Source organism: Akebia trifoliata, chromosome 12 (assembly GCF_017979445.1).
Source record: "Akebia trifoliata isolate Shusen 1 chromosome 12, ASM1797944v1, whole genome shotgun sequence".
In the NCBI taxonomy this organism is placed as follows: domain Eukaryota; kingdom Viridiplantae; phylum Streptophyta; class Magnoliopsida; order Ranunculales; family Lardizabalaceae; genus Akebia; species Akebia trifoliata.
The window spans coordinates 34,124,581-34,147,178 of NC_141386.1; the positions used below are offsets into that span (position 1 = coordinate 34,124,581).

At 34.5% G+C, this 22,598-nt stretch overlaps 2 protein-coding genes across 5 annotated transcripts; both read left to right on the forward strand.

Annotated features, from left to right (window-relative positions):
• Positions 1-2,716: 2,716 nt before the first annotated feature.
• Positions 2,717-11,987, forward strand: LOC147389771 (serine/threonine-protein kinase BSK7-like). 4 transcript variants are annotated; one of them, XR_015170484.1, is made up of 12 exons: positions 2,718-3,336; positions 3,582-3,743; positions 3,846-4,063; positions 4,626-4,761; positions 5,471-5,604; positions 5,716-5,821; positions 6,705-6,790; positions 8,562-8,750; positions 9,930-10,082; positions 10,972-11,085; positions 11,211-11,555; positions 11,698-11,987. XR_015170484.1 is itself a non-coding variant. In XM_086417922.1 (12 exons), exons 3-12 carry the CDS (start codon positions 3,671-3,673, stop codon positions 11,460-11,462), a joined length of 1,461 nt encoding a protein of 486 aa, XP_086274048.1. In that variant the 5' UTR covers positions 2,729-2,862; positions 3,063-3,336; positions 3,582-3,670; the 3' UTR covers positions 11,463-11,987. The 4 variants fall into 4 exon arrangements, 3 of the variants coding, with proteins under 3 accessions (XP_086274047.1, XP_086274046.1, XP_086274048.1); XM_086417922.1 differs by having other exon boundaries at positions 2,729-2,862; positions 3,063-3,336; positions 11,211-11,987; XM_086417921.1 differs by having other exon boundaries at positions 2,717-3,336; positions 3,542-3,743; positions 11,211-11,987.
• Positions 11,988-18,509: 6,522 nt separating this feature from the next.
• On the forward strand, positions 18,510-21,202 carry CYP715A1 (cytochrome P450, family 715, subfamily A, polypeptide 1). Its single transcript, XM_086419006.1, has 4 exons — positions 18,510-18,817; positions 18,944-19,173; positions 19,353-19,961; positions 20,643-21,202. Exons 1-4 carry the CDS (start codon positions 18,535-18,537, stop codon positions 21,066-21,068), a joined length of 1,548 nt encoding a protein of 515 aa, XP_086275132.1. The 5' UTR covers positions 18,510-18,534; the 3' UTR covers positions 21,069-21,202.
• The last annotated feature ends 1,396 nt before the right edge of the window (positions 21,203-22,598 follow it).

Sequence of the window (22,598 nt, forward strand, 5' to 3'; positions counted from 1 at the left end):
TTGAATTAAGCACATAAAAGGTTTCTTTAGATTGAAATCAAGGGTCAAGTTGGGTCCCGTCCAAATATCGAATGGAGACCACTACGTCATGCTTACGTTGTTTAATCAAATAATATAATGATGAGTTGTTTTTATCATCGTGATCATAATCGAATAAATTATTTCATTCCAACATTATTAGTCATGAACCTTGAGGGGTTGGCTCAATGGCAATTTTAGATCAATAAGTAGTTAATGTTTGTAGGTCGTGAGTTCGATACCCAGTATGAGCAATAATTCCTCAGAGCCACTCGCAAGGGCGCGCCCTCACTTACCTAGTGTGTGTGATGAACGGGCTGTTGCACGTGTCCCGCAACTAGTCCTTGGACAATACTATATTTCAAGGCCCAAGCTTTGTCTATAATCACTTTGGCCTGAGTTTTGATTGGCCTTTATTTTTGGGCCGGTTTGGGCCTTTTGATTTTTTTTACATCCCTACACATTCTTCATTAAATCTACAAACAAAAATCAAATCGACTAAAACTATAAATACATAGAAATTAGGGCCCATTATGGGCCCAAATTCCAATTGCAAGGATCATCAATTAAATTGATGTGTTTTTATTTCGGCCTACCTAGAGATGGGACAACAATCATGGGTCATTAAGCTAAAATATATAACATGTGTCATAGAAAGGATAGGGAGTAAAATTAGTAAGTTTCTACTTCCACACCAACTCTTACTAATAGCACCTCAAGATATGTGTTAATTCTTTGGTGATTTACATTCAAATTGGGGTGCTGATTGCAAAGTTGGCGTGGCAATAGAATCTCTCTAAAATTATAGCCATTCCAACATTTCCATAATTCACCATTCCGAATATTCAATATGGTCAGGTACATAATGTACTTAGGTATGTCTCATATTGACTCCTATAACAATCAAACTCCACATAAATGTGTCTACTAACATTAATATTGTCTTGCCACGCAATATCCATATTGGGCCCATGGAAAAAATAAAAACAAAAAAATCTCCCCCACTTGCATAGAGAAAAATGAAGAGTCCTACTGGAGTGACCTCAAGATTGTACCTCGTATCGCACGTCCTGACGTGAAAGTGTGTAAGAACCATAAGTGCTGTAAATAATAATTAATGTTTAAATAAAATATTTATTAATTGATGTGGTTTTAAAGTTCTTATTGAAAGCTTTTCTAAAAGCATTATTTTCATCGCAATGAGATTTACCATTTGAAAATTATTGTATCTTAAAAAAATAAACAAAGTACATCTTATAAAGTACAAGAAATGTGGGTGGATCTCACCCAAAAAAAATAATATATATATATATATATATATATATCAAATGATATTAAAAACTATCCTTCAAAAGAAAATTAAAAAATTATATTGAATCTACTACTTTTCTATATAATGAAGATGGGGCCTTTATAATATTTATCATTTTGCTTATTGTTTTATTCAAAGATGGCAAGTTGGAGGATTGGATACAATGCAAGCTCAGATTCCAGCCCATTATAGTAGGTAGGGACTTGGATCCATAGATCATATTGGACCATATCCTACCAAGCCCATATCCATTTAATGAATGGGAAAATTTTATTAAACAAATAAATGATAAATTTATTAAATTTCTTTAGTCATGTCTTTTATTATTGAAATAATGTTTATATTCGCCTTCACTGTCTCAATTCAAGTTCTTTTTTTTCTGTTTTTTGCCTTTCTCATAGAATGTAAAGGCACTCATATATGTAGAGGTGAGTTTGGATTACCCATATCTATAGCTCCATTGAATGCTCTCAGCCCCCTCTATCGTCTATTAGCATTGATGTAGTATTCGCCAAACTTCTTCGATGCTCAAGTTACTTTTTCAGAAGAAAAGATAGATAAGTTTTACAATTTGTTAAAAAGAAAAAAGATCATTTTTCCTTTGATCTCTCTTCCTCTTATAGAATTGTTCTCATAAAAGGAACTCCCCTCCTTGATCCCTTCAAACTCGGGATCTGATCATGGAAAATCCCTTATACGAAAGGAAACTCCACTGAATTAAAATTACTTCGTTATATATTCTTAGATGCTTAAAATTTATCCTTTAAATTAGGAAGTCAAAAGATAGATTGAAATCTGCACATGTTTATCAATTTTGCCCTATTTTGTCATCAAAGAAGGAATCTAACTTTACCCTAACATGCAATCGAGTAGGAGTGGGCTCCTGATCTAATCTCCTCAACAAGATCTAGACATGTGTAAGGGCTAGATGTATTATGACTTTTATCCTCTACAATATCTATCTAAATATCCATCTAATGCGTCGAATGCGGTAACAATGTTTTATATTCACTTATAACTTTTATTATTGAAAAATTGGTCAGATTGACAAGTTTAATCAGAGAAATTATTTGTAAATAGACTAGGTTCTCACTTCATCCAATTTAAAATTACATCAAATACAATTGCAAACAATATATGATATAATTTAAATTTATTTTCTCAAATATTTTAATCAGATCTATATCAAATTGGGTTATTGGATCAGGTCCTATTGAAACCCAAATCGACTTCCTGGATCCAATTGGGAACAAAACGGATCGTGTTTTGGGTCGGATATGAGGCTTGTGTGACTCATCCTGTATATGTGGACGGTTGTGATGTACAAATTATTTACAAAATAAATAATTGAAAGAAAAAAAAAAAAAAATGAAATAATTGCGGCGGGAGGGTGAAGGCGTGGGAATCGTGAAGGATTCAAGTCGAACACTCTCACTTCGGCTGAACTTAAATGCCCTAATAACAACTCCAAAAAAAACACTGAAATTCAGCAAAAATTGTGGCGGTGGAATCTTCAAAAACTAAATTAAACTGTATTTCTGAATTTCTTCTCCCCACACACATTAAAGAATTTTTTTTAAAAAAATCCATTTTTAATAAATAAAAAATTTAGGGCATGTCGGTGGAAAATAGCAGATTATTAAACCCATTATGTATGAATAGAGAATATCTATTTCTTAGATGTGAGCTGATCTGATTGACCTGACTATTTTCTGAAAATTCTTCTTAGCAGACCAGCAAAGATGATTACTTCGATCCGATCGAGATTCGTTGTCTGATTTTGATTTGATCGAATTGGGGAAGAGGAGGAGCTTCGATTTGTTTGTAAAATCTAAGTATTTTTGTTTTAAAACCTTAAAAGATGGGGATTTTGGGTATTTTTGACGCAAAAAGGTGGAACCTTTGGAGAGTTGCAGAGCTGGTCTGTGTTTACTGAGTGTGTGTAGTTCGTTTTGGAGGTAAAACGGTTCTACTGAGTTGACTCAAAAGAAGGATTGCTTTTTTAGGTAATCTTTTGTCCTCTTTACTTATGATAACTCTGTTTTACTTGAAGAGATGTGTTGAAGTTGAACAAAATTGGATATTTGCTTGATTCTTTGGTTCAATCAGTAATTAAGACTTATTTGGTGGTTTACTTTTATGATGAATTTTGAATTTCATTTTCCTGTTGAATGCTTTGAGATTGAATGCTTTGTATTGAATGAGTAAAAGTTTTTCAGAGAAGAATCAAATTGGATTTGTTTGTGTCAAGGGGAATGGACTGAAGTGAGAGACACAAACTGTAATGGCATTTAGAGGTTTCAAAAGTTACTAGAATTAACTTTCAAATTCTGGTATAAAATGGGGTGCCATTGCTCTAGACTCACTCGATGTTGTTGGGATTCACAGTCACTTCGTGAGGCGCACGATATTGGTGAGTAATGTGATATGTGGTGTTTATGCAATAATTCTGTTCAATTTTGGGTGAGAATGAGAAGAATGTGTGTGACATTAGTAATAATGTTTGTTGTTTCAGAGCATGAGAAGAGTGATGTTGATAATTTCCCCGTGTTCCGTGAATATCCATTGGAGCAACTTAGGATTGCTACTTCTGGTTTTGCTGTGGAGAACATTGTGTCTGAACACGGGGAACAAGCCCCTAATGTTGTTTATAAAGGGATATTGGAGAACCATAGGCGAATTGCAGTCAAACGCTTCCATAGAATGGCTTGGCCTGACGCACGGCAGTTCTTGGTAATGTATCCATCCCAAATTGCGCACTGAATACATTTACTCATCATGTTTGACTGGCACAATATGATGATTTGGAAATTATGTTGACTTGCTTTCTCATACCTTATGTGTTTGTCTGATTTACCTTATTCCACTTTTTGACCTCATGCATGATCCAGTTTTGAGTTTAGTTTGTGGTAGAAGAATTTATTTAGCATATCACCTGGTTCTACCTTATATGAGTTCCATCGAGTGAGATAAGAGCAACATAGTTTTTTATTTACATTTTTTTATAGTTTTTAATAGCCATAATATCTATTTCTTGGTAACTCATTTCTTAGTAACTTAATTAGACCAACTTGTCAATGTACGTATTAATATCCAAATAATGTTTTATATGTGCTTTGTGTATCTTGGTCATTGGAATTTTCATATATTTTTTATATTCCCATCATTTTCAACATTCAATCATTTCTGCTTTACCCAATAATTATCAGTTTCTTGCAGTCATAACTGTCTAGAAATTCTTCATTTTTCCATTTCATGCAGTACCATAACAATTTTTTTTCTCTTACAACTTTAGGATGAAGCAAGATCTGTTGGTCAGCTCCGCAACCATAGATTGGCAAATTTACTTGGTTGTTGTTGTGAAGGTGATGACAGACTGCTCGTGGCAGAATATATGCCCAACGATACGCTTGCAAAACACCTATTTCATTGTAAGTCTTTGGCATAGATGCTGAACATTATTGTTGACCTAGCATGACTCTATGGAGAATAAAATGCATGCATCATACTTCTGATAGATATGAAAGTTTCCTTGTTGAAGCAGCTTATGTTTATTAGTTGGTCTATTGTTGCAGCAGTGCCCTACAAGTTTTAGAGAAATCTCTGGCATAATTTTGGTTCTTCATTTAAAATTTCAGTCTATGTCTATATAGGATTGGTATATATTAACACCATTTTTTTTACACAAATACACTCCATCCTGACTGCACATATAAAAAAAAGCAGTGACCAGCACTACCATCGCCTAATACTACCACTATTTTATTCTTCTGTCTGGCTATTTCTTGCATAAATAACTTGAAAAAAAAAAAAAAAACAATTTATATGTTTGTTGGCTCCTGTCCTTGAATTTCTCCATGAGTCCAAGTTAAACATGCCAACCTGGAACTACTCTCCATGAGTCCAAGTTAAACATGCCAACCTGGAACTACTCTCCATGAGTCCAAGTTAACATGCTAAAATCTCTTAAGTGAATATTGTCTCAGCTGGAAACCTCAAATCGTGTCACGTTTCTGGACTCTGGTGCAGTGGCTATACTTTTTTTTGCTATTTTCTTTCATTGCTTTGATTGAGTCTGGTGTGTAGAATGGAAATTCGTGTATTATATATACAATTCTTTTGATTATCTTCTTGACATAGGGGAAACACAGCCTATGACATGGGCAATGCGGTTGAGGGTGGTTCTACATCTTGCACAAGCTCTAGAATATTGTACTAGCAAAGGACGAGCCCTTTATCATGATCTTAATGCTTACAGAATTTTATTTGATGATGTAAGTATCCCATCATTCATTCCTAAAAAAGGTATCCTATCATTCATTAATTTGCATCTCTTAAAGTTCGTTTATGTATTATTCCTCTCATCATGAATTACTGTTTTGCAGGAGGCAAACCCTAGACTTTCTTGCTTTGGTCTAATGAAAAATAGTAGGGATGGAAAAAGTTATAGTACGAATCTCGCATTTACCCCTCCGGAGTATCTCAGAAATGGTATATACCCTTTTCAAATCAGAAATTTGTTCATGAACAAAAATATTTAGGTTATTTATTTAATTGTTGGTCCATTTTGAATTGGGGTGGTTTATGTGAGTCTTCATGGAGTTCACAGAACCAAGTTTGCATATTGAAACCTGTCGTTCGCCTTTTTTTTTTTTTTTTTCCCATTAAGTATAAGATTGCATTAAGACAGAAAAAAAAAAAGAGCATGCTTCCAGTAGGCCTACCTAGAAGAATCACAAAACCCAGTATGTTTCCACAAGTTTGCTGCGACATGGTTAAGGGTTATAATATCTTGGACTTCTAAGACCTCGTCGACCCTACTTACGGGAAGACCAGCAGTGATGAAGCTGTTATAACGTTTGATGTACATAAAGGTTCTTAATATGGTCTCTCTCTATAATTCATCCTTTTGTTTGGCCCTATCTCTACAAGCCTTACTAACTCCATCAGTCTTCAGTTCTTCTTCTTCCACTAGTATAATATGTCCAACTAGTTTAGTCTATTACCTGTTTAATGATGAACAGGTGCAATTTCATGTCATATGTTAGCAGTGATTTTTACAGTCTATGAAACTCTACATCTTGTACTAGATCTACATGATTTGTACTAGCAAAATGCATGCCCTTCGTCATGTTTTGTCTAATTTAATTATACGCTTACATGAGGTGTTAGATTTTTCAAGTCACAAGAAATAGCTCTTGATTTATTGTTCAGTCTTAATTGTTTGTGATCTCATGTATTTATGCCTGAAGTGATGTCTCCATGAGTAATCCAATCTGATTCTGGAGTATTCTATGATCATTACTTCTTTCAAGTAATCCATTTTTTATTTCCAAATTAGTTTTGGTTTCATTCCCTTGCTTTTCTTCTGTAGGAAGAGTAACACCAGAAAGCGTAATATATAGCTTTGGCACTCTTTTGCTTGACGTTCTCAGTGGAAAACATATTCCTCCCAGCCATGTAAGTTTTCTTTTCTTTCCTTATGATCACTATCACCATCCTGCAATCCATTCTCTTGTAATGTTGATAAAGGTAAGGTATTTGGTATTTTTTTACCTTATAAGAAGGGAGTGCTGGCATGAATCTAGAAAATGCATTACCTCAACGGAATTGTTATGAAATTGCAATTTTTCAAAGGTGTGACTATGAAATCCCGTATCTACGTCAACCTGGGAAGCATTTCTGTACTCGGAGTGATTATTATTTGTCCATTATGTTTTCATAGGATATATGACAATGATGAGAATAAACAGAACCAAATTTACGTATCATTGAGAAGAAAATATGAAAAAATGAATTAGCAATACATGATGGTATTGGATGGAATGGAATTTATGGATTATGCATACTAGTGTCAAAACATGGCTTTGAAGGGGCAAACTGGAATGGAAATGAGCTTGGGGATTCCTTTATGAGGGAGGTGATGACATTATAACTGTGCAAAATGATAACTAGTTGTATTGGGCGAAGTAATTTTTTCAAAAGTGTATCTAGAGGGCTTGGGTCCTATAAAGATGAGCATGTGTATCAGGCATATGTAGCCGATTATGATTGATGGAAATTTTTGTTTGGGCTTCACTGTTATAGGACCTGTTTTACTGCTCAAAGGTTCTCATAATTCCCCAGTACAGAGTGAGGCTGTAAGAATCTACGTGGAATTGTATGATCTCATATATTTGACAAACAGAAAGGAGATTGTGGTCTCTTTTAACAGAATAGAAAACCTCACTTACATAGAAGTTATATAATTTTGTAGTGGAGTCTAATATCATGAAATTTGAACTTAATTAGCCATATATCGTAACCCTAGATAAAAGTGGACTAGTAGCAAAGGGAGGGTGATTTGAGTGCTCCCTTCGATTTTCTGTATGGGTATTCCTCTTAAATCTCACCCATAGATGGTAATTTGTCTTTTTGCTAAAAAACAAATTGCACTAAAAGGTAAGAAGAGGAACCCCCATTTGTCAAAAAAAGGGGACATCCAAGTCATTGTTTTAGTTTGTGATGAATCAAAGAGAATGCCATGTGTCAGAGTTCTACATATCACGTATATGTCATATAGATGGTGGAGGAGTAACATTCCAGCTTCCAGTTGGCCCAGATAGACACTCAAAACCAATTAGTTAAGTTTATATCTCACTATTGTAGGAAATTTGAGGACCCATTGTTATCCAAGTTTGTGGACTGAAACCATGTATGCCTGACATTCTGTGTCAGGCATGAACCTAGTAGGTATCACACATGCCTGACATTCATGTGTGGTGTATCACACATGAACCTAGTAGGTATGTCATCTTTGACAGTTATGTCCATTGATAGTGCTCCATAAGCTCCTGTTGTTTATTCTCATAAGATTTTCAATCTTTTTATTCTTGGCTATCTCATTATCTGGCTTACATCCTTTTTTAAGTGTTTTGAAGCATACACGATTGACATTAGTTCTGGTTTGATACACCTGTTGTTTATCTTATTTATCTGAGCTATTCATTTTTCTGATTGCAATATCGAAGTTCGGACAATTCAACTTCTTTGTGGCTTTCTCAGCTAGACTTGCACTTCTATTCTGTATTTTTGTATGCTCATTTGAATTATAACACAGGTTTTATGATATAAATTACCTTGGATATTTTAATAGGGGAGGACATTTCAGATTTCTGAAAAAAATTTAGGTTTTAATATTTTATTTTGTATTATTCTGCATCTAATGTTTAGTTGCATAATTTATGTTCAGGCCCTTGACTTGATACGGGACAGGAATCTTCAGATGCTAACAGATTCCTGCCTTGAAGGACAATTTGCAAATGATGACGGGACAGAGTTAGTACGCTTAGCTTCTTGTTGTTTACAGTATGAGCCTCGAGAGCGGCCAAATCCGAAGTCACTGGTTACTGCTCTGACTACTCTTCAGAAGGAAACTGAGGTTGTATTTCTTTTCTTAAGCAGCAAGCATTTCTTTTATGCCGTTTCTTCTTTCTTTGATGCTGTTAAGTGCTACACTTTTGTATAATTTTAGCCACTGGTAGTTAAGGATGATGATATGATCATGATTTAGATCTCTTCATGACCTTCCACACATAGTAAGCTTCACAACATAAGGGCTGATAGCATAATTGCCTTTGTGCACAGATAACATGTCTTATTTTAATTATTCCTGTCTGGTGTTTCATGGTTCAATGGCTGGTACCTATAGAAAAAAATTACACCCAGGGATTTGTTGTATCACAACCAGATTTGATCTCTTGATCCTTACCTTACAAAGTCAATGTTCCTGGTCTCAGTCCAATGTGTGTTTGATGACATATGAGTTAAAAACCAACAGTGAAGGTTTGAATCGAATGAGATGATAGATCTTTAGTTACAGAAGGGATAGAATTGGGATGTAATTTGACTTAAATTAGACTGAAGTTGTGACTATTATTCAACAGAATTCAGAAGTAACAAGACCGATGATAGGGAGTGAAATCTCTATTACCCGGAGGCGTCAACTTTACACCAAAAAATGGCACAAATATGACGTTTACACTTACATTGAAGTATTCCACGATGATAGTACACCCATTTTAAAGTTTCTGTTTAACATAAACTGAAGTTAGGATTAAGGAAGACTATAGGACTGCTGAGTTTTAAGGTTTATTACAGTAGTTGCAAAAAAAGGTTTAATTAAAGTTTATTGAATTTTTTGTCGGACTGGTTAGGGGAGTGCCCTAGGATTGTTAGTGAGCACAAAACTAGGTCAAACTTGGACTGCAGGGGGTGGAGAGTAGGATTGAAATGGAAGTATGAAAAAAAAAAAAAAAAGAGTACAAGTCGAGTAGGGTAGGGCTGAAAGTAGATTGGTGGGTTTTAAAGCAGGGGAAAAAAAGAAAAGAAGCAAAGTAGTAGTAGAACTCCTAGTGGTGTAGTTTCATATTTTCTTACAAGAGGCTACATATCCTCTGTATGAATATTTGAATATATTGGTTCATAGTTATCTCATCTGCATTCTGGTGTTGGTGCATGAAGGCCCAAGAATATCTTATCCATTACTATATTGAATTTTTAATTTGAACTCTAAATTTAAGGTCTATTTGCTTTAATTGAAAGGGATTTTGTACCGCAGGTTCCTTCTTATGTCTTGATGGGTATACCATACGGTGCCACCTTCTCACCTTCATCCCCTCTTGCTGAAGCTTGCTCAAGAATGGATTTGACTGCCATACATGAGATATTGGAAAATATTGGGTACAAAGATGATGAAGGAACAACAAAAGAGGTTTGTGTTGAATGTTTCCGTTCTTAATAGAATATTAGAGTTACTGGCTTTCACTGACAACAACATCCCATCTAACAAACTGTTCATTGGATGGGATACAAAAATACTATTTTTGGACAGTATCAATTTTTTTCACATACAAAAAGTATCTTATCATCGTCGAGATATTTTTATCACCAATTATAAATTGTTAGAAAGTGTTGTCTCAATGGCAATGTTATCAATATAGATGGTCGTTGAAGATATTTGCAAAAGATCGAATTTCTTGTAGACCGTAATTGCTCTTGATGATGGAATAATAGTTTGTTTACTGTTGCTTCACAAAGTAAGGTTTCTTCTTGAGATACGGTGGTGTCAACTCCAGCTCCTATAATTTGGTCCTTCATCTTCGATCACTATGGATGTATAAGGCTGTATGTTCCTGTTTTCATGGAAATTTTTGTCATGATGCCCTTCATTGCTCTACTCACCTAATATGAGGTTCTCTTGGTCCATAAGTCAAGGGGAAAACTCACTTTGGTACATATATAAGTTCTGGATTGTGGAAGCATCCAATTTATTTTTGTAACAAGGAAACTCAATTTTCTTAGAATTTTCCATATTAAAAAATTAGAAATCATTTATTTTATTCTCAATGAAACAAAATCCTTGGTGAGTTAAGTTTGGTAGTAATTTGTGATTCAAGTTTTTTGGTTCCTTGCCCATGGTAATTTGTGTGCAAATATTAGAATGTATTGATGATTAGTTCTGACCTTGTGCATAATTTTCATTGTTTGGGAAAATTCATTTGTTGTCACAGATAATTCTCTAAATAAAATTGCTATCCATTTCATGTTGATTAGTCATCACTAGATTCTTGATTGTTGTTTTTTTTTTTCTCCTGCTTTAGCTGTCATTCCAAATGTGGACCAACCAAATGCAGGAGACACTGAATTCAAAGAGTAAGGGTGATGTTGCATTTCGAAACAAAGATTTCACAGGTGCAATTGGATGCTACACCCAGGTAATTAATTATAAACTCTTTGCTATTATATTTATGCTAATGGTTTAGTCCTTTTGCATTGGTTCTTCTTGTTTAAGCAAGGAAAATTATCCATACTAATATAATGAAATCTTAATTTGTTGCAGTTCATTGATGGGGGAACCACGGTTTCTCCTACTGTTTATGCACGCCGTTGCCTATCATATCTCATGAACAACATGCCACAAGAAGCTCTTAATGATGCAGTGCAGGCACAAGTTGTGTCCCCGGTTTGGCCCACAGCATCCTATTTGCAAGCTGTGGCCTTTTTCACACTCGGAATGGAAAATGAAGCACAAGCAGCACTCAAGGAGGGCTCCACCCTCGAAGCCAAAATGAACAAGGGTACCAAACAATAAAAAAGACCATATCTGAAAAATCCCCTCAGAGTTTCATATTCAATTGCTCTTTCCCGAAGATGCTACAACTCATTTCTTGCGAGCTCCTTACAGGTTGTACAATCTTTGGATAATTTGACACGCTTTTTGACTTAAAATGTCGTAGTTGCCTGTATTTGGAAATGTTTGTGAGCTTTGGTCAGTATTCCCAGCGGTAGCTTTCTCTTATTTCTCATCAATGTTTCATTGAACGCAGAATGTTCCAAATTAGTCAAGATGTACTCTTGGAACTTGGAAGCAAATTACAAGTTCATTCAAGAATGTGCATGCCATTTTACAAGTGAAGAAAAGGAAAGGTTGAAAATCAGGTCGGGGATAAGAAATTGTTGCCAAGCTTGTATTTTATGTACAGCAAACTGTATCTGATTTGCTATAATGATGTCAAACTGGGTTCTTATTTTACTCCTGAGGTTAACTAACACATACAATGTAAAATGGTTGTATGAGATAATGAGAGGAAAAAAAAAATCAATTGTTCTTTGATAATTCCCTTGTAAGATTTTTTGGGGAAATGGGTTTTGGTTTCTTTTACATTTTTGGGGCTCAGGATTTCGATCTTGAGCTTTGTTTTGTTTCTGGTTTGCTATGTCCCTCAGTCGGACCCATGAAAAACACAAGTGATTGACAAAGTATTTTAGTTTTTAATCCTCGTTTTCTTCATGCTATGTGATTTTGTTACCCACATGTATGAAGGATAGGTCGAGGTTTCGCTGGACAGCCCAATGGTCCAACTTATCAACTGGCCATGTCTGTGTCTGAGTTTCAAAACATGTTTATCGCAAGGTAGTAGACATGAGGGAAAGGGCATGGCTCAAGGTGGTGTTGAAAAATTATCTCATATGTGTAAATTTAACTTTATGATACAACCATAAGATAGAGGTATGTTTTTTCAAACTGATGGCACACGTCATGAATGAGATCACTATATAATCGTCAAAACTTCCTCATTTTCAATTCCTTGCCAAATACTGATTTTTATTTTTTTCAAAAAACCAATTGTCATCAATCTCTACTGGCATTTTTTTCAACAATTGAGAAAGAGTTAAGTCAGTTAGACAACAAAATCACACTCTTTAAATTTGAGAGTTAAGATGTCAAACAAAAAAAATATTTTTCAAATTGATTCAGTCCATACTCACAACGGGCTGAGATGTTATATTTTTTTCAACATGACACACTCAACCGTGGAAAAAAGCACTGTTGAAAAAACATGCTACAGACGATCCTCACCCACAAAAAAAAACCTTTCCATCACATCAAGTACTTCTTATCAAAAACCCTTGAAAAGACATCTTTCTTCGTAGTGTTCTTTTCGACATTTCTTCAATAATTGAAAAAGAGTTTACTCAACTAAATAATAAAAACACTTTTTAAATTTGGGAAGTTCACAGGTCGTTAAATTTTTTTTTCTTCAAATTGATTTAATTCATAAATCTTATCAAGCTGAGATGATAATTTTTTTCAACACGACAGATTCGACCACGAGAAAGGCACTATAGGAAAAACATGCTAACGTGGATCTTCTCCCACAAAAAATAAAAATAAAAAAAAAAATTCCATCACCCCATATATATTTGGTGGTGCATGTTATTCCTGGTCCATCCAGTCGTACAAGAGTGGATCTTAGTGGGGGGGCCTATACAGGAAAATCAGTCAATTTTGTAATTCGAAATTTTTAGTTTCCAACATTTTTATAATCAACATCATAACATGCATATCCAAAGGCTTGAAATATTTATTTTTCTTGTTCAGTGGGTCCCAGCACACGTGTGTTGAGCTTGGCCTTGCAAGGGATGTAAGCAATTACCTAAACCTGTTTCAAGATCCCACGATTTTAAAGTGTAAACAAACGTGGCCTTTGAATCCCAGCCTTTGATGGCACTGCTTGTCCGCGTTTCTATCTTCAAACTTATGTTTGACACGGTTTGCTGTACGACACAACTCGTCCTGGTCTCGACAACCGTCCGTCCTATTGACACGTTTGATATCCAAGATGACTCATCTGTTAAGTTTATAAAAGTTCAGATGAGTCAACTAGGTTTTAAATTTTTTGATATTTAGATGTAAAACATGTCTTAATATTGTAACTGGAATGGATGATATTGGAAACATTATATAAGAGTTGGTCAATACTTCCTTACTTGCAATATATAGTAAGCTTGATTTGAATTGATATAAGCTAGTGTTAAGATTTTCATATTTTTATTAAGAAAGTCTTCTTATTTTAGAATAACGATGAATGGACATGGTTTTGGTACACGATTGACATGACAAGGGCACAGAACCATATCCCAAAGAAAAAGATGTGTGATTTTATGCCATTACCATTTGTGGACCAATCTATATATCCAAAACCGCGTGCATTCATCACGACTCTTTAGTTTATTTTCTTCGCATTTACACTAAAACATATTAGTAGAATGTACATGTGACACATTTGAGTGAACAATTAAAATCAAGGGACCATTGCTAAAAGATGGTTAAATATTTTAATATTACGAAAAAAAGAATATATATTTTCAAAAATTACCAAAAACAAATTAAGTTGTTGAATTATCTAGTGATTTAATATATTAAAATTCATTGCTTTACCAGAAATGCCCTTTGAATAGTTAAAACGATGAATTGTCCAACATTTTAATAGGTTTGTTTTATCGACTAATTATAAAAGCACCCCACAAATTAATAAGGACAACTCACCCAATAGTCGAATATTCTTATCTTAAATGTCTTAAAGTTTTGGAATGATCTATTTGTTGGTGAGGATGATCTCTATGATGAGTAGACCATTCTCACAAAAAATCAGCCCATTACAAATCTTTTAACCATTAAAATAAGTTCAAGAATCGTAAATCGTCAATTTTATTTTTTGTAGACCATTTTTCATGGGATTAGGAGTTTCAGAATGAGCTGATTTTTTGTGAGAAGGATCTCCTCATCATATAGATCATCCTCACCAAAAATCAGCTCATTCCAAGCCTTTTAACCCGTATAAGATAAAACAATTTGAATATGGAGTGGGTTGCCCTTATTAATTCGTGAGGTGCTTTTATAATTACATTTAAAACGTTGGCCAATCCAGCGAGTTACTAAAACGCTAGACTTTCTAACGACTTAATTTGTTTTTGATAATTTTTTTAAAAAATAGATTCTTTTTTGTAAAAATTAAAATATTTAACTCTCTTTTAGTAATTATCCCTAAAATCAAACAAAACAATAGAAGCTTTGAAGATTCTTACATATTTATTGTTTGTCGTGATCCAACATTATGAATTATTCACATTAACCAATTTTATGAAATTATAATAATTTTCGTCATTGATGATGAGAAAGGAGAGAGTTGATGGGGTGAGTGGATTATAACAAAAGAAAGTAACATGTGTATTTGATAATAAACTATTTATGACATCACGTATGAGCACCGACATGTAGTTGCTATGTACAATAATTTTACGCAGCAATTTGAAAGAACCACACATGTTATAATTCATGAGTATGATACATGTAGGAAGAGATTGTTGTATATGTGAACATCTTTGTGAAGCTCACTTACTAATTTAATCAAACACCTCTTATGCCGCACCTTCTAAGATCATGTTTGATAATGACAGTGAAAGATGAGCTCCAATAAATAGTAGCAAATACAAAGAAAATAAACAATCACATAAAAAAATAATAAGAACATAATACTCATAACCAGGGGTGGATTCACAGTGAGGGCAGTTACCCCCACAAAATTTTTAAAACATCACATTCTCTTCTTGATAATTTAATATATTTTGAGTTAGCCCCACAAACTTTTGACAGTTGCCCTCACCCCACTTAAGTTTTGAGGTTTATTAAAATCCTTATATTTAGTTAATATTTGGTAGTTGCCTTCACCCCTACTGATGATATTGCCTCTTTACTTAGAATTTCTCTCATAGACTAATAAGAACCGACCTAAATGTCATTTTCTACAACCTTTAATAGAAAACTCATGAATTTTTGCCTCAAAATCACTCATCTTCATGTTCTTCAACTTTATTGTCCCAAATGATAAAATCTTGGTTCTGCCCTTGTTCACAACACGAGATTTTACGTGATTCACTCGAAAACTACGTTCACGAAAGGTATGTATAAGCATTGGAGCTCTCCCTACTAGAACTCAAAAGCCTCATATTGTTTTGTGTTGATAGTCGGTCAGACAAGTACAGAAGCACTATGAATAAAATGGGGCAAATTGATACAAGGAATCACTTCTATCACTTAATTTTGCCTCTCAAATTTTCTCAAACTTTTGAACCTCTCCTCTCTTAAATTTTCTTTCTTTCTCTAGTTTTTTCTCTAGAAAAGATTAGAAATTTTAACAAAAGAAGACAAACCCCTTTTTAGAAGAATCACACTCACGTTACAAGCCTAATCCAAAATACCTTGGACTGATCCAAAATTAACCATATATATTTGAACCAAGCCCAATAAGTAGATTTTGAGCCATAATTCAATAGAGATATGATACACGTACACTATGGATTAAATGAAATATCTAAACACTATGTGAAAATAGAAAATTTTGACAAGAAAATTCAACAGGACAAATTTTAGAAATCGAATTTCAATGGCCCATGGTGATTGAAATTTTTTATGTTCCCCAATTCGATGGCTCATAACCATCAAATTTCTCCCATTCTCCATTAATTTTATGATTTCAGTATGTTGAAAATTAAAAGTTGACAGTGAAAATTTGGATGCCTTGATCTGTCAAATATTAGGATTTTTTCACATGGTGGAAGGTATATCTATGTAATCTGAATGAAAGATATTTCATTATGCTTCCAAAATTTCTACTAACTTAATTGTCATGATAGATACTTAAAAGAAACAACAAAATTAAAGTCAACAAGGATCAATTGTAGGATTGAAGGGACAAATAATACATGACACCCTCGCATTCAAAGTGGGAATGAGGAGAATAACCAAGTTCTGGTTGTAGTAGTTGCCTGTCGACGATACTAAGCAAAAAATAAAAAAATTACCTGTTGACAATTAAAGTCAAGGATCAATTGTAGGCTTAAAGACAAAAAAACAAAATTTTGTTTTCTAATGATCAATTGTAGGCTCAATAAGATTTTACACCCACACATTCGAAGTGGGAAATGAGGAGAATAACAAAGTTGTAGTTGTAGTTACCAGTTGACTATCTATAAAATAAATTATCTACCCATGGGCATGTGTCATGAGATCCTTGTCCACACATGCAAGTGCAACAAATATGATCCTTACAACGTCGAATCTGAAATATATTGTGATTTCAAACATGAAATCTATTAGTCCGTGTGACCATTTTCACACATTGATGATGAGAACACGTTAAAATGTAAAAGATGACAAAACTAGTTATCAGAGTCGTGATTTCGATTCTTTCAAAGTTCAACTTTATTTTCTTAGTTCCTAATTCAGTTTCTTATCATTGTAAATAAGGATGTTTGGATAAATCCTACGTAAGATTGTAACTTTTTTTTTGTCGGTCGCGGTCAGTTAAATACTCCTTAGTACCTTTAAAAAAAAAGTTGTGAAATTTACTCACCACATACACCAAAACCTACCATGTTTACCACGCCCATGTTTTTGACCGTTGGTTGTTGCTAGCTCATTGTTTCCACCCAAATTTCCTTTGAACTTAGGGACTATGTCCTCCTCGGGACTACACTAACAATACAACTCAACTGAGGCGAGAACCGACCACTTGGCCAATAAATTAAAAAGAAGAGTTTGGTCTGTACAACTCTCCAAGAAGTTTGGTAACTAGCACACGTAGCATACTATTTAGGCTAAGTGACCCACCAACCCACCCATTTCATTACACCGACCCAATCAAAATCAATTTGATTTTTGATCCCTAACTTATAGATTTCAAGTTTTTGATTTATTATGGATTTTAATGTTCGGGTCGGTTTCATGCCGTCTAAAATCAATCATGAAAAGTGGATGAACTTTAAATAGGGCTCCACCACGTGGCGTTTAAAGAAGACGGGAAGTTTGGAAAGCTAACTAACTCATGCAAGTACAAGATCTGATAGAAAAACGAAGTGGAATCACGTTTGGAATGAGTGGCAAAATAGGAATAAAAAAGTCACTGGAGCCGCGTTGCCTATCGCCTTCAAGCGTTTTTATTGCTCATTTATGTCCTTCGCGTTGACAGCAGTACTTCTGCACCAACTCTTTCTAATCCGACTTTTTTCAAATGACCAAAATGACCTCTACAAATTCAACTTTTTCTCAGCTGTTCAAACTACCCAAAATACCCCCTCTTATTATAATGTCACACAAATATTGCACCAACCTGTTAGTTATAATTTGTAACCGTCAATCCTTAGATCAAAAAATATTTTAAATGAATAGTTATGATCATCATTAGATAGAATCTGTCAATGTTAAGTAGATCTTCTATTAACATTAACATGTAATTTAATCCAACTTCTTACAAAATCCTCTAATAGGCAAAGTGTGAGAATCATTTGCATGAAATAGAAAGACCATGCATTGTGAAATGTAAAGCATTCAACTATAAATATTAAGGTTGGACTCTGACTTTTGACCATGGATCTTTGATATTGATTCTTGACCGTATGAATATAATTAGAAACTCTCAAATAAGTCTTTTTGGAAAATATGATAAACTCTCTCCAAGAGATTAAATGTTCTGTTCAAACTTTTATTCAACTTAAAGAGGGATATTTTAGTCATTTGGGAAAAGTCTTTTCAGTGATTTTGTCATTGATTGACAAAGGTACATCTTATGTGACAACACAAAACAAAAATATAAACAAAGAAACAATTTAAAAATTATGACAAAAAGGAGGGAAAAAAAGGCAATATTCAACATGGCTAACTGCCCCATATTGATAAGTATGTAGATCAAATTCCTTTTCTTGACTTTTGCAGTCAAATCTGACATTCTTTGATCCCTTGGTGTCTATAAATACCCCAGTTATTCTCCAAAATATAGAGTACAAGATCAGAGAAAGATATAGATTAAGAGATAGAAAGAGAGATGGAATTTGCTCAGTTCTTTCAAACTCTAAGCTTAGCCATGGGACTTCCCCTCCTCTTCATTCTATGGAGAGTGCTCACCACATGGTGGTTTTCACCCATTCAAACTTATAGAAAGCTTCATTTAAATGGCTTCAGAGGCCCTCCTCCAAGTTTCCCTCTTGGGAACATCAATGAAATGAGCAAGAAAGGAAAAACAGATTCTCCTTTAGGAGCTTTAAATATCAGCCATGATATCCACTCAATTGTTTTTCCTTACTTTGCTAAGTGGAACCAAACCCATGGTAAGTTCTTGGGTTAAGTGTAACACAACGTTATTTTCACTACATATGTTTTTGTAATCTGTAGTTAATAGTTGTGATGCATGTGTGGGTGTTGTCTAACTTAGAGAGAAAATTTGTGTTTTGTAGGGAAGGTATTTATCTACTGGCTTGGTGCAGAACCTTTCTTATATATCGCAGAACCCGAATTTCTCAAACAGATGTCCTCAGGAGTCATGGGCAAGAGTTGGGGGAAGCCCAATGTGTTTAAACATGATAGAAAACCGATGTTCGGTAATGGACTTGTGATGGTTGAGGGAGACGACTGGGTTCGCCATAGGCATGTCATCACGCCCGCATTCTCTCAGAGCAATCTGAAGGTATCTAAACTTAGTTTAAATTTTAAGTTCTTTTCTTTTTGGATATAAGAAGGGATATTTAATCTACATATTTGAAGGGAAGGCGATTAAATAATTTAATCTTCACTGCTTTAATTAGTTTGTTTATTAAGTCTCCATACCCACACCACCACTTAATTATATATATTATATGTTTGTAGGTTATGGTAAACCTAATGGTGGAATCCACCACTAACATGCTAGACCAGTGGAGTAGGCTTATTGCCTCTGGTGTAACCGAAATCGATGTCGAAAGAGAAATCACAAGCACTGCCGCCGAGATCATAGCCAAGACAAGCTTTGGCATCGACTACAAAAATGGCAGTGAAGTGTTCCATAAGTTGAGAGCAATGCAGGTTACACTCTTTCAATCGAACCGATTGGTTGGGGTCCCTTTAAGCAAGTTTATGTACCTGAAAAAAACCCTAGAATCAAGAAGGCTAGGGAAGGAGATCGATCGTCTTCTCGTATCGATTATTAATTCTCGAAAGGCTTGTATCAATGATCAGCCAAACCAGGATTTGCTTGGACTTTTGCTTGCAGAGAACCATGTTGATGGAAGATTAGGGAAGAAGCTCACAACTCGTGAACTTGTTGATGAGTGCAAGACTTTCTTCTTTGCTGGTCATGAGACCACAGCTTTGGCACTTACATGGACTCTACTACTTCTTGCGTTGCACCCAGAGTGGCAATCCCAATTGAGAGAAGAGATCAAAGAAGTTAAAGGAGATGGACCTATTGATTCTACCATTCTTGGTAAACTAAAGAAGGTAAGCTCATGTTACTCATGCATGTAAAATATTTATGTTGCTTCGAATTGTACAGTTTTATTACTTTTGGTACACCATTCATTGGTTCCCAGCCCTAAGGAGTCAAATGACTTTCTAATCTGATGATCAAACATTCTGAAAGCTCTAGATATGGTCTTTTTTTAAAACCTAAGATCTCTCTCCAATATGTGATGGGACCTACAAAGTGGATCCTGAGATTCTAATTTCCTGATAAGGAGTGTGGATTCCACAGTCCACAATTGTAAAATGACACTACCCAAATATTGATTTCTTTGTTGCCACGTGGCATACTATTTAGGGCTCAGTGACTCATGCCCCATCTCCTAGTGGACCTACACAACAAAACCAGTCTTGATTGGAAATTGCTAACCATTTGATTCAAGCTTGTTTTTTTTTTATATATATCAATGGGCTATTTGGTGTTTATATCCAACAAAAACAAAACTTCATGTTTTGTGGGCTGGAAGAGAGTTCATGTTCATGGTATTCGAAAGAATAAATTAACTCAAAACCATAATCTTCAAATAGATTAAATAAACTCACATTGTTCATGCATTATATTGATAATAATGACCTTGTTCTTTGAATTGAATAATCTCACATTGTTCATGCATTATATTGATAATAACGACCTTGTTCTTTGAATTGAATAATCAACAGATGGGGTGGGTGATGAACGAAATGCTACGACTGTACTCGCCAGCCCCGAACATCCAGAGGCAAGCAAGAGGAGACATTCGAGTTGGAGACATGGTCATACCCGATGGAACGAATATGTGGATCGATGTTGTGGGCATGCACCATGACCCATCACTATGGGGTGAAGATGTTTATGAGTTCAAGCCAGAGAGATTTAAGGATGATTTGCATGGAGGGTGCAAGCACAAGATGGGGTTCTTGCCTTTTGGGTTTGGAGGGAGAATGTGTGTGGGTAGAAACTTGAGTATGATGGAATTCAAGATTGTCTTAACTCTCATCCTAACTAAGTTTTCCTTCTCCCTCTCCCCAAATTATTGCCATTCTCCTTCTATTTTGCTGTCTCTTAGACCTACCCATGGCTTGCCTCTCATCTTTCAACATCTTTAGACTTTAATTAGATAGGGAGAACTCAATATATGTGTGTTGTTTTTGTTTTTGTTTTTGTTTTTGCTTTCTTTTTGTGGTAGGGGAGAACTCTATATGTGTTAGTTCTTCAGCTATGTCATACTCAAATTCTTTGATGAAGCTCCTATGTAACATGAATGTAATATCAAATTCTTGTACTTAATCAATGTTTCTGTCTATTGTTGTCAGCTTCTTCCAACTCCTTTTTCAAACAATAGTTTTAAAACACACTTGAATCAACTCGAAACTTGGCTGAAATGACTCAGCTTAACACAAATAAATGAGTTAACTCATCAACCCAGCTCGAAAATTTATCGTCAAAAACTCGACCAAGTCATTCAACCATAAGTCATATTCTCGTAGAGGACAAAAAAAAAATATGCTTATTTATTTATTACAAAATTTTAAAATATTTATAAATTTTATATGTTTTTATTGGATCATTAGTGTGAACTTTTGTTTGAAAAGGGTTACTCGCTTTGACTTTACTCAACTCGGTGCACATACAGTCTGGTCGAGTTTTCGAATTATAAAACTATAAATTATGATTCTAACTGGCATCTTAGTATCTTAATTATGCCAAATAATGCCAAACATAAACATAAAAGTCCAAGCTTTGTGAGTCCAACTTTGAACCGGTCAGCCCTCTTAATTTGGAAGGAACCGTTCGTGTAGGCACTATGACAGGTCACTTTTTGCATTTAATTCACATCCCTACCTTTTCATTAATATTTAAGATACCCCTTTGAAGATGCCACATGTGGTACAAGAAAGAGGGTTTTCCTGAAATTTTGAAGGAATCCTCATCTTACCAAACACGTAGTATTTTGAATTTATTACACACCCTTACATATTTACCCAAATTTAAAACATCTCCTTTAAAATGTCAATGTGTAATCTACTGGAGAATGTTTCTTCAAAATTTTGAAGTGCGCTATCTGTTTCAAAAAAAATTTCCCTTTAATCTACCCACTTGTCAAAAAAATAAAATAATCAGATTGATAACTTTTGTACTTTAAATTTTAGTAGTTTCATTGAGAATTTGATGTGCAAGTCGGCCAAGGGGATTTCGAGGAAAAATGCTCAAATCCTATGACTATAGAAAAAATGTAAAATAAAATAAAATAAAAAAGTTAATCAGACTGATTTTGATGTGGAAATCGATCAAGGGAAGTCCGAAAATTTGAAGTAACTCTCCTTGTTATAAGACACTTGATATTTTGAATTTATTTCACAATGTGAAAAAAACCTAAATTTGACGGTCCTAGACCGTCAAATTTCATAAAATTCGACGAACAAAGGTGTCGAATTGGTATCGAATTTTTTATTATCAAAATTTTTTTTTCAACGGATCGAAAGTATCAAATTAATGAAGGATGGGAGAAATTTGATAGTTCTAAGCCGTTAAATTTGGGAATATTTAAAATTTCAACAGTCCTAGATTGTCAACATTTAATTTTTAAAATTTGTAAATCTTAACCTATTAATTTTTTCTGTTGAATTTTTCAATTT